At 43.5% G+C, this 12952-nt stretch overlaps 1 protein-coding gene across 1 annotated transcript in view; it reads left to right on the top strand.

The window, feature by feature from the left end:
- The window catches only part of LOC109872720 (GDNF family receptor alpha-4-like), a 45573-nt gene extending 35271 nt beyond the window's left edge, over positions 1 to 10302 (top strand). The window contains exons 5-8 of the mRNA XM_031808565.1: positions 3721 to 3830; positions 4117 to 4251; positions 4690 to 4841; positions 6071 to 10302. Coding sequence (XP_031664425.1) covers positions 3721 to 3830; positions 4117 to 4251; positions 4690 to 4841; positions 6071 to 6271 — 598 coding nt within the window. The 3' untranslated portion in view covers positions 6272 to 10302. The remainder of the gene's footprint in view (positions 1 to 3720; positions 3831 to 4116; positions 4252 to 4689; positions 4842 to 6070) is intronic.
- The last annotated feature ends 2650 nt before the right edge of the window (positions 10303 to 12952 follow it).

Genomic DNA, 12952 nt, shown 5'->3' with positions numbered 1-12952 from the left:
AACAATTGGCCCATCGTCGTCCGGGTTAGGGGAGGGTTTGGCAGTCAGGGCTGTCCTTGTTCCATTGCGCCCTAGAGACTCCTGTGGCGGGCCGGGTGCAGTGCACGCTGACACGGTCGCCAGTTGCACGGTGTTTCCTCTGACACATTGGTGCGGCTGGCTTCCGGGTTAAGTGGGCATTGTGTCAAGAAGCAGTGCGGCTTGGTTGGATTGTGTTTCGGGGGATGCACGGCTCTCTACCTTCGCCTCTCCCGAGTCCGTACTGGAGTTGAAGCGATGAGACAAGACTGTAACTACCAATTGGATACCATGAAATTGGGGAGAAAATGGGGGGAAAAAACCCCAGAAAAAAATAACTATTATTGCACACAAATCAAATCTGACAAATGTATGGGCTTTCCTCTGACATTGCCTATTATATAGGTCCTGGGTGGCAGGAAGCTTGACCCTGTTGATGTACTAGGCCGTACTCACTAGAGGTCGACCGATTAATCGGAATGGCCGATTAATTTGGGCCGATTTCAAGTTTTCATAACAATCGGAAATCTGTATTTCTGGACACCGATTTTGCCCCCAATTTTTTTTTACACCTTTATTTAACTAGGCAAGTCAGTTAAGAACACATTCTTAATTTCAATGACGGCCTATGAACGGTGGGTTAACTGAACGACAGATTTTTACCTTGTCAGCTCAGGGATTCAATCTTGCAACCTTACGGTTAACTAGTCCAACGCTCTAACCACCTGCATCACGAGGAGCCTGCCTGTTACGCGAATGCAGTAAGAAGCCAAGGTAAGTTGCTAGCTAGCATTAAACTTATCTTATAAAAAACAATAAATCAATCATAATCACTAATTAACTACACATGGTTGATGATATTACTAGTTTATCTAGCGTGTCCTGTGTTGCATATAATCAATGCGGTGCGCATTTGCGAAAAAGGATTGTCGTTGCTCCAACGTGTACCTAACCATAAACACCAATGCCTTTCTTAAAATCAATACACAGAAGTATGTATTTTTAAACCTGCATATTTAGATACAAGAAATCCAGGTTAGCTGGCAATATTAACCAGGTGAAATTGTGTCACTTGTCTTGCGTTCATTGCACGCAGAGTCAGGGTATATGCAACAGTTTGGACCGCCTGGCTCATTGCGAACTAATTTGCCAGAATTTTACGTAATTATGACATAACATTGAAGGTTGTGCAATGTAACAGGAATATTTAGACACAGGGTTGCCATACATTAGATAAAATACAGAACTGTTCCGTATTTCACTGAAAGAATAAACGTTTTATTTTCGCAATGATAGTTTCTGGATTCTACCATATTAATGACCTAAGGCTTGTATTTCTGTGTGTTATTATGTTATAATTATTTCTATGATTTGATAGAGCAGTCTGACTGAGTGATGGTAGGCACCAGCAGGCTCGTAAGCATTCATTCAAACAGCACTTTCGTGCGTTTTGGCAGCAGCTCTTCGCAATGCTTAAAGCATTGCGCTGTTTATGACTTCAAGCCTATCAACTCCCGAGATTAGGCTGGTGTAACCGATGTGAAATGGCTAGCTAGTTAGCGGGGTGAGCGCTAATAATGTTTCAAACGTCACTCGCTCTGAGACTTGGAGTGGTTGTTCCCCTTGCTCTGTATGGGTAACGCTGCTTCGAGGGTGGCTGTTGTCGATGTGTTCCTGGTTCGAGCCCAGGTAGCGGCGAGGAGAGGGATGGAAGCTATACTGTTACACTGGCAATACTAACGTGCCTATAAGAACATCCAATAGTCAAAGGTATATGAAATACAAATCGTATAGAGAGAAATAGTTTTATAATTCCAATAATAACTACAACCTAAATCTTCTTAACTGGGAATATTGAAGACTCATGTTAAAAGGAACCACCAGCTTTCACCTGTTCTGAGCAAGGAACTTAAACGTTAGCTTTTTTACATGGCACATATTGCACTTTTACTTTGTTCTCCAACACTGTGTTTTTGCATTATTTAAGCCAAATGTTTCATTATTTATTTGAGACTAAATAGATTAATCGGTAGCAGCTTTTTTGGGTCCTCTAATAATCGGTATTGGTATCGGCGTTGAAAAATCATAATAGGTCAACATCTATAGCCTACAATAAATGGCTATTCCTGCTCTTTTCCTGCAATCCATCAAACGCATATGGTATTATAGTTGTCTCTGACTTGTGGTCAGACTCGCTTAGGTGGAACAAACTTAAACTTGTGCCTTTTTTCAATGCTGATTTGAATGTCATTGAGAAAGCAGAAAGGGGCCCCAAAAAATTCTAGAATTAATCATCTAGTTTTTCAACGTTTTGGAACTTTCAGATAGAAATGTGCTATATAGAACAAACATGTCTCTCTGACATGTTTAATAAGGAATAACATTGGCTTTATTCATGGAATTTCCATATGCAACGTTCGAGAATGTTTTGCAACTGAACATGGCCCTGGTACCATTACCAGTAGCCTCAATGCAAATGTTTGGTGGCACAGAAAGAATGGAAAAGGGAGAGCAAATTGTTTATTGACTAAACTCTTCTTGCTACTACACTATATCACACTGGGTGAGTAACTTTATTTTAAGTTCATGATGACCCAGTGACTCAGACTTGAGCACTTGTATCACGACCTGAGCACTGGCTCTCTGACTTCAGCCATAGGGACTCGTGACTCGAGCACAGGGGACTTGGGACTCGATTTGGACTCGAGGTTTAGTGACTCAACTACATCATTGGGTGAAACAGTCATTAACTCCAGTTCAAAGTCATTAGCCCCCGTTCTACTTTTGGACATCAGTGTGGCTGTGGCGTCTGTGGAATGCCGATAACAATGGCAAGGACACAACCAAGTGATGGAGGTGCAACCCATTCCACTTTGCATCACCATCTGGTGATTGCGCTACTCTCTCTCTCGTTCTCTCTCTTTTTCGCTCTCTTTCTCCCTCTGCACTACTGTGTGTCTTGTTTGTTTTGTATGTAATATCTACGTAGGCTGAATTAGGAATTTACATGGCAAAATAATTCTTATATATATTTATTCTGTTGGGAAGAGAATAGGATGTTATGCAGAAAAAAATACTGTATGTTGGTAAGACAATGATATGTATGTTGGTAAGACAATGATATGTATGTTGGTAAGACAATGATATGTATGTTGGATGTCAGTGATTTATCTTTATTGTAGGTTACTGCGGGAATACAAATGTGATGTGACTAAAACGTGACTAAAATGAAAGGACATTTAGTTTACTAAACGTTTTCATCATTTTGACAATAACTAGACCAAATCAGTATTCAACAGACACAAATGTGACTAAGACTAAATTATACTTTAGTCAAAATGACTAAGACTAGACTAAATCTAAAAGAGTGCCAAAACGAACACTGGTTCATAATAATGGCGCAGCACCTCTCATCATGCTTCAGATAATGATTTTAAAATGTCTATAAAATAAACATTGCGTGTGCTAACACTAAGATTCCTAGGTGGAAGGTTATCTTTCTGTAGGCTTTCATGTGCTGTGGATTCGGCCTTTCGCTAGGTACTAAATCCCCAAAAACATAATTGCAAAGGTGCCCTCAGAAAATTACATTGCCAAGTTGCCAACCCAGTATTGGCACCTGTTTACAATTATGTTTGTCTCCCTTTGTGTGTGTTTGGGCGGGTTTGTGTGAATGTGTGTGTTGGTGTGTGTGTCTGTCAGATCTCGGCTGGCTGATTTCCAGCACAACTGCCAGCCCTCGTCCCATTCTCCCTCTGGCTGCATGAGAGAGAGTGGTGCCGTCTGCCTTAAGGCCTACGCGGGACTCATAGGTGAGCTGGAGAGAGAACAGGATCGAGGGGGTGGAAGAAATGAGATAGAGGGAAGGGATGGAAGAGGGATTAACGACACAAGGAAGGAACAATGGTAGAGAAGGAGTTCTGCGTTGACCCCAATGGCCTTATAATCAGATCATTGTTGTTAGCTCTTGCTAACCCCAGGGTATAGGTAGGCACTCATTTCATAGCCAATTGCCTTGTTTGGCTTTGGATCAAACGTTCCAAAGTTCGTATAGAAGTCAAGCCTGCTGACACGTCTCTAATCAACAACCTCCTCCAGGCACCATCATGACCCCCAACTACGTGAACAATATCAGTATGGACGTTTCCCAGTGGTGCAGCTGTGAGGGAAGTGGGAACCAGTGGCAGGACTGTCTGCGCGTCCTGCACATGTTTGACAGCAACGTCTGTCTGCGTGAGTAACACTCCCTCAACCGCCTACAATGCTATCCCCTAGAGGCTGCTCCAGCAATATCCCTGGTCCTGTGAGCCCACTTGAAATCAGCAGATCACACAAATAGATTAGCGGGCGCTCTGTAGCCCGGTAGCCCTAGAGAGCTGCCTACTTGTTCTGTATGGTATACTGTAGCCCAGCACTTAATTACAATATTGATGGACAGCAGTGTTAATTGAAACTGTTTCATTCGTGTCTGATTCCCATATTGCAACTGAGGTGAATAACTGAACGATTGCCATGCCTTAAGGGTGCAATGCCCAGTTGATTAACGCATTCATGGCTGCTATGAATAATGGAATGTTCTGAGGATATTTGGCCTCATCGGCAGTGGGTATAATGGGGATGATGATAATGTGGGTGGTGGTGGTAATGATGATGTCTGTTGTTGTGTCTCAGGTAATGCTATCAGTTATTTGGGTGGCTCTTCCCCTCGCCCTGTGGAGAGCACTACTCTGCCACCTCGTCGCCACGCATCTGCCACCCCCTCCCCCCACATCTTTCAGGACAAGATCAATGTCAACGTCAACGTTTTATCAGAACGCAACAGTGTGAGTATAAGTACTCTTCGTTGCCTCACCAAACCCAGACTGCTTAAATACTGTACAGTAACTTTAAAACAATGGTGGCCAAAAAGCTTGTTCCTTGGGTTTTTCTAGAGCAGGTTCTCACTAGGATGTTCTGTGAATTGCATGATGACCTACGGTGTGACGTGAGTGCCAACAGAGCTGCCTGAGTGTCAAAGTTCACACACAGAACTGACCTGATATATATACTCCCAACACATCTGACTCAACACAGGGCTCACGGTCACAGTCAACACATTACTGTGGCGTTGAACAAGACCCAGCACCTCCCTTTTTACCTTCACTTCCCTTTATTTCTCCCTATCCTTCTGTCCCATTTCCCTATCTCTCTCTCACTCACTGTGCGTGAGGACTAGCCAGAGGTGTTTGCAGGAGGGAGCATCAATCCTCTTGTGTTGATATTAATTTATTCACACCCATCTGTCTCCTCTCCCCCTTTCTCTTGTCATCCTAATCCCTCTCACTCGCTTTCTCCTCTCCTCCGCTACAATCCTTTACACCGTTCCAATCCGTCCCTCTCTTCTTTCCCCCTAACCTCTAAACCTCCCTCCCTCTGAGTGCAGGTTGTAGATGTTCCTCTGTAATACACTTATTTTCTTCCACTTTCTTCCCCTCACTCTGGCGATCTTATTCTGTGACCACGACTCTCACCTTTCTTTCTGCTGACACCTTTCGAATCGGGATTCAACACCCTACATTGAAAAGCAACTTTTAACGCTGAGTTGCTTTTTTCTCTGTCAGGAGGCTCATGATACCCTACCTATTCCACACAAATAATGGATCGTTTTAACAACCCTGTTTACTGCCAAGATGTTTCATATTTACAACATGCAGATACACTATGGACTGACTGTATGAGATGGTTAATTACCTGCAAATTCCATTCTCTCTATTCAGGGGTGCAACTTTCACAGGGGACGGGCGGGACATGTCCCCCCCCCCCCCCCCCCCCCCACACACATTCTGAAATTGCATTTTTGTCCCCCACCAGTTTTATCATTGGAATGTTATACAAAACGAAGCAATTGTGTGCATTAGGACCATGCGGATGCCTACCAAGCAGTCGGGTAGGCTGTTTGTAGTGTTTATCCAACCAGATAAAAAAAAAAATGTGTGTCCCCCACTTCTAAAACCAAAGGTGAGCCCCTGGCTCTGTTTGAATTCTGAATGATCACATTCCCTCTCTCTCTCAGGTGGAAGACACTGAAGAGGAAGAAGAGGAGGAAAGTCAGGAATTCAACGTTATCCCTCAATATTCTGAGAAGGAGAAGTCTAGTGTGGGCTCCGGGGCCCGAGGGGGCCATAGAGGAGCGGCAGGCCAAACAGTACCCATGCTGCCTCTGCTGCTGCTGCTGCTGCCCGCTGCCATGCTGGGCTGGGGGTGTCAGTGTTAACGAGCCCCCCCCCCCCCTACTACCTCCCTTACGCTCAGCTACGGTATCACATTCACTGGGTCACCTCCACCATGGCAATGAGATAGAATGGACTGATGGGGAGACTTAAGGCTGAGGGAAGAACGACCACAAGGAGGAAATGGACATTTCTTCTGTTTTACATTACTTGCTGTATTTCTGTTTTCCTTTCTTACTTTCCAACGACTGGTCCTTTTCTGTATTCTCTATCTTTCCTCTCCTACTCTGTCTACTTGCGATCTGTTTAAGTAGTCATAGCTGCCCATCTCTTTTGCTCCTCGCTCACGTAAGTAGACGTAGTTGAACAACCTGGGCCGATAAATAAGTCGATGGCTGAATTAATAAGGTCTGTCTGGATGAATCGATATGGCTGTCTGTCCGGTGCCTGTCTCAAGATTGGCTATCCAGCTCCACTCTCCCTCTTCACGAGGAGCTCATCGCCCAAGGCCAGTAACAGCACCTATCTCCAAGAAAACATGACCAGTGATTGGTGAAACCATGACAGTTCATTCCTTTGATTTTTGTGCCATGCCTCACCTCGCCTTTTTCTTTCTCCTTCGTTAACTTCCTTTCTTTCATCATCCCTTGGATACGAGGGTTGTTGGGCAAGCCACTCTGTGCTAAACCATAGAGACCTCTGTTGCACTTCCTTCCTGTCTCTTATGTTGCTCTCCTTGTTTGCACCCTCTTCACCACCTCAGACTAGATGCCACTGACCTCTCCAGTTTGTACACCACTTATTCTCAGCCTTGTGGAGGAGATCTGAGAAACCCACCACAGGCACAATAATTATACCAAATTTGAATAATGACAATGGCAGAGGAAAACAACATAAGCAATAAAACATGAAATCAGATGGCTCAGCGGGCAGGTGCTGGGGCCGTCTGGATTTGAGCTCAGGGGAGAGAGGAACCAATTTGCTGCTGTCTGTAGTTCACAAGTGCTTTCTATCCCTAGGTGTTGTTATAGTTTTGGAGAGACAATATCACACTTAGCTATACCTTTCCTGCCTGTGTTTGAGTAGGAGGAGATAGGGAGGGAGAGAGGGGGCACTATAGAGCCTCTGGCAGCTCTGATCATTGAGCATCACATTGAGCCTCTAAATCTTTTGCTGATGTTAATGTTTTTTCTCTCCATTTTTTTCTTGCATCGCTCATTTTCTTGTGAACTTGCAAAATGAACTCCCACCTGAGGGGAAGTAGGTAAAGGGCTGTGGGTGGTAGTTAAAGGGGGAAACTACTCTACTGTGGAATTGTGTACATTGTATTCATCGACTTCTTTCCGTTCTAGAGGGAGATGTTAGACCTGACTCGTGCTCTCACCGATAATACATGATGCTAAAAAGAGAGAAATATTTACAGGGAATATTTGTGCTGCAGCTCTTTACATCATCAGCCACCAGTGAGGGGAGTCGCTGGGACTTAATTCTGAGTATTAATTAAGCAGGCACGATGGCATCCGTACGGTCTAACACCATCTCCAATCTGGACAGTGACGCTGTTATTTTTTTAATAGGCACTGTCATCTCTCACTGCCTGGCAAGGGATCCTTATGCTAGTGATCATCAAAGTGAGTGACCGCACAAGAGATGACGTGAGAGCGACAAGCCTTGATTTACACACTGAAACAGCCTAAATAAATATGAGCGTAAGCCATACAAGCGAACAGCAAGAGGGAACGAAAGCGTGCCAACTCTAAATGTATCACGTTGGTTTTGTTTGTACAGCTGTATTCACACATATTTCCCCCATGGCCAAATGGTTTTAATAATATCCAATGACGTTAGTGCTGATGTTTAGTGCTGACCCATGAGGGCGCTTCTTGAGGTCTGTTCGGTTTCGATTAGATTATTTAAAAAATAATCACGGATTTCGGTTTCAAATCTTCTTCTTTTTTTACACATTAAATGCACCATGCATTATGTGGGTTGAATTCTGTAACACAGAATAAAACAATGAATAATGTCCCATGGTGGTAGTGACTGTCCATTACTGCTCATCACTTATTAACCATCATTTATTCACATTACTTTGCTTTAATACAATATTTTGTTTTATTCGATGGTTTTATTATTTCATTCCACGTCATCATCTCATCTCTATAGAGCTGCCGCCTATGCTGTCTGACAAAATCACTATTTTAGTCATTCTTCAAAGTAAATAAGGCAAACTTATGACTGCTGAATGCCAACTATCAATCACTTAGATCATGTATTTTCATGTAGAGATGCCTCACAAAGCAACTGCTTTCTATCCATCTCGTACGTCCTCTCTTCTCTCCGTCTCCATTATTGAGGTCTCCGTGTGGAATATGGTCATTGTAGTTAATTGCCACATTTTCTGCGCTAAACTATGTAGAATATTAGCCTGTTGGAAACTACAACTCCCTACTACAATCACACAGTTTGCGCTTGATATGATCTATTTCTACAGAAACTTAGCAACGTGCTCACAGAAAAAAAATGAACTAAATTAAATTCAAATCATTTTGGTTGATCACTGAGAACTAAAATATGTCTTGTGATCGATTACCAGAGTTGATATAAATAAATCCACAGAGAAAGGGAGAGGTAAGAGGGAGCGAATGAAAAAGGTGCGACAGTGGGGGATTTGGGAAAGATGGGGAGAGTGACAGACGTAGATGCAGAGAGAGAGAAAGAGAGAAAGCAAGGCCTCTTAAAAGCTTTCAGTAGCATTGCTGTTGTAGTCAGGCCCTCTCAGATTTATTTTCATGCCTGTGGCTAAGAGGCGAGTGTCTGTTCCACTCTATTACTCCTGTGCTTTAACGTCCTGAACTGTGTGCCTCCACCTCAGTTTGGCCTCACAGACCGACAACGCTACTCTCCCGTACATGCATTCCCATCACTCTCTGACACCGTGTGTATTTTACAATCATCTGCTGCCCCTCCCAGACAACATGCCTCTACAGCTTCTACCCATTCCTCTTTTCTTTTTCATGTTGAAACAACAAACACTGTACCATCAACTACTTGTACAAAGCTTTATTTTATGGTAGGCTTATGTATGCTTTAAACAGAAAATGTGTATATATTTTTGTGTTTTCTTTTCTCTTGTTGTAATTATCATTGAGAGTGAGCTGTGCCATATAGGGCTGGATCTGCCCCGTTGGATCTTATGTATGCCTCTTGTAAGTGTATATGTACAGGTTATGGTCAAGCATCTGTCAGTCTCTCTGTCTGTTTGTAACAGTGAAACACTGTTGTTCTGCAGTGTCCTGCTTGCGTTGACCTTGATATACATGTTGATGGTCATTTTTAGTATGGTATATGATGATCATCATGTTCCGCGTTAGAATCACACTGCTCATTTACCAAGCCCTGTACAGTTGTGTAAAATTGGATTAGCTGTCTGAATCACACCACTCCTGAGAGTTGTTGAATGAACACTCTGTGGACATGGTGTAAGGCCACTTCTTGAAAGTGATCCTCAGTTGGCAAGCTGGTTAACACGTTCAACTTGAGGAGTTGCCGGCCTCTCTGCCAGCCCTCTAAAACAGTCTTGGGCTCTGTCCAATAGTATCAAAATGGTCGCCATTTAGAAAATGGACCCTTGTTATTTATGGATGAGGCCAGTGAGAGACTTAGAAACCATCCAAGTAACATAGTAAGCGCATTGCACTGAACGTGCCTATGTAGACTTCAGTTGGAGAAAGGAATGAAGGACACTACAGTGGGCTGAGTTTAACATGAAACAGCCACTGGATTAGGGGCGATATCAATCCTTATTTTGACAATGAGTTATCAAGAACTTCAGAGTTCAGCAATGCCAAAATGTCCCAGCCATCGCCGCTGCTTTAATACACACAGTGCCCTCCTCATCCCTACCTGTGCCACACCATCCACCTTCATGGCCATGAGTTCCACCGTGCCCTATTCATGCCTGATGGTGTGAGTTTACAATCAGGTGTGAGCACTGTGTGGTTCTTCATCAAATGTGAGAATTTACAATGCTGTGTGAAAAAGACTACGTACAATAATAAAAAATGTAAAATTATTGTTTTCGGTGTGGAACTTTTTGCATGTCGGGATGGGTATCTGGATGATTTGACTTTTCACCAACGTGCCGACCCCTTTCTCTGGCGCATAGATCAACACTGTTCCGCAGTTTTATCTGAGCATATTAAAGGTTAGAAGAATAGATGGTTTCGATGACTGTGTGATGCAGTGTTATTGCAGGTGCATAAAGTAGACTAATCAGGAAGGACAGAAGACGGGGACCCTTCTGACTTGCCAACCCCCAAAAATCTATGAGTTGACATGATAATGTTTGGAAAAGCTTTGAGGACAAATCTCAAGGACATCAGGACAGATTTATTACCCCCCAAAAAAACTGTCCGACTAAGTGTGGATTTTTTTGGTCTGAAAGTCTATGAGAGTGCTGAATTACTGTACACGAGGCTTATTTAATTGAATAGAAGTTTCGTAATGTTTAGGCTGTTGCAAATGCACTGATATACAGCGCATTCGGAAAGTATTCAGACCACTTGACTTTTTCCACATTTTTTTATGTTACAGCCTTGTTCTAAAATGGATAACATTTTTTTTGGGGGGGGGGAATACAAAGCAAAAAAAAGGTTATTAGAAATGTTTGAAGACAGGCATTTCCATTGTTAGAACGGTCACACGACTGTCTTGGTAATATAATAGATCATCTTTGCAATAACCTAGAAAACCTTTGCCAATTTGTGCAAAATGCAACCACATAGAAAACAAACAAGTCCATTATGGACCCATATCGGTGACTGCCAGTAGGCTAGTCTACCTCGAACCACAAACCTGAGCCCCAGAATGCACAGAAACTGTTTTAATTCAACTACTCAGCACTCTTATCTCCTCACGTCCATATCGCTGCCATGGTGGGGCCCAATGATTTACCCTGCGAAAGTGCTTGATAAGTACTTATCATGGTAATTTTCTAAACAGGAGAGCCTCCACACCTGGGATGTCTCCCGTCCTATTTGAGCTGATTCAGTTCCGCCCTCACCAGTCTTTGGCACGTGCACAGTGAAATATCTTCTGATTCCCTTTTTGCTCAACTCTCCGGGGAGTCCATCTTGTCTTTTGACTGCTCTAAAGGATGAGGTAGGTGAAGCAACCAGACGACCACGAAAAGCTTTTAATCTGTTAATGGCTTTGTGTAATGGGCGACATTCTATCAGAGCTGCCTGCATCTGTGAGCAGAATTATAACAGCAAGAATTATTAGACTAAAAGCCACATGCCTATAGTTCCATATTTGGTTACACACCAAAAGTATGTGGACACCTGCTCGTCGAACATCTCATTCCAAAATCATAGGCATTTATATGGAGTTGGGCCCCCCTCTTTGCTGCTATAACAGCCTCCACTCTTCTGGGAAGGGTTTTCACTAGATGTTGGAACATTGCTGTGGGGACTTGCTTCCATTCAGCCACAAGAGCTGAATGTGAGGTCGGCACTGATGTTGGGCGATTAGGCCTGGCTCGTAGTCGGTGTTCCAATTCATCCCAATCCACCCCAAACTTTTGACACAAAGTTGGAAGCACAGAATAATCTAGAATGTCATTGTATGCGTTAATATTTCTCTTCAATTGAACTAAGGGGCCTAGCCCGAATGGGGCGAGCTTTACGCTACTCCAGCCAACGCTTGGCATTGCACATGGTGATCTTAGGCTTGTGTGCGGCTACTCGGCTATGGAAACCCATTTTATACACCTGTCAGCTGAAATAGCCAAATCCACTCACTGGAAGGGGTGTCCATATACTTTTGCATATATAGTGTGTATCGTTAATAAGAGCATTGAATTCTCTGGGTTTTAAATGGGCCTATATTGAAAATATAGCCTAATCAGAATCCACTTGACACTTTGTGGGGAGGGACCACATAAAGAGCAGCCTAAAAAGACCTAGGCCAATCTAAGGACACAGACACATAAACAGAAACCAAAAAGCAGGGAATAGTAGGGATTTTAAGATGTCTGTGAGAGACTGGGTGAATAACTCCTTCATAGTAATACATTGTGACAGTATGTCTGTCTGGACTGAGGGACATTGTACTATCAGCCTGAGGCGAAGAAAGTCCTAGGATTGGTGGGAAATGGGCACACAGCTAGCCAGCCAGGTGTGTACAAGAGGACTGGGCACGCATGCTTCCTGCGGCACATCTGTAGTTGGAGTTGGCCTGATTAAACGGGTGAATGGAGGAGTCATTCTTTTCTTGAAGCTAATTCAGGATCCGCAAACTCAAAGACTTTGGAATCATGAGAATATATGTACAGAGGGTTTAAGGAGGAAATCAGTGTGATCATAGCCCTTTTTCACACGGGCATTCCACAGATTCGCAGGGCCCACCTGCAATGTCCGAACAAGCCCCCCCCCAAAACAAATAGCAAATTTCATGCAATTCTGCAGATTTTGCCATGGGACAGAGAGAAAAATGTGCCGTTTCATAGCTAATTTCCTGCAGTTTTACATATTGCATTTTAGCAGACACTCTTATCCAGAGTGACATACAGGACCAATTCGGGTTAAGTGCCTTTCTCAATAACAGATATTTCGCCTAGTCGGCTCAGGGATTCGAACCAGCAACCATTCAGTTACTGACCCAACGCTCTTAACAGCTAGGCTGCCTGCCTTCTACACACTTAGCCACCAGGGGGGGGGGGG

Source organism: Oncorhynchus kisutch, linkage group LG28, assembly GCF_002021735.2.
Source record: "Oncorhynchus kisutch isolate 150728-3 linkage group LG28, Okis_V2, whole genome shotgun sequence".
Taxonomy (NCBI): Eukaryota; Metazoa; Chordata; class Actinopteri; order Salmoniformes; family Salmonidae; genus Oncorhynchus; species Oncorhynchus kisutch.
This window is presented reverse-complemented; position numbering and strand designations above follow the sequence as displayed.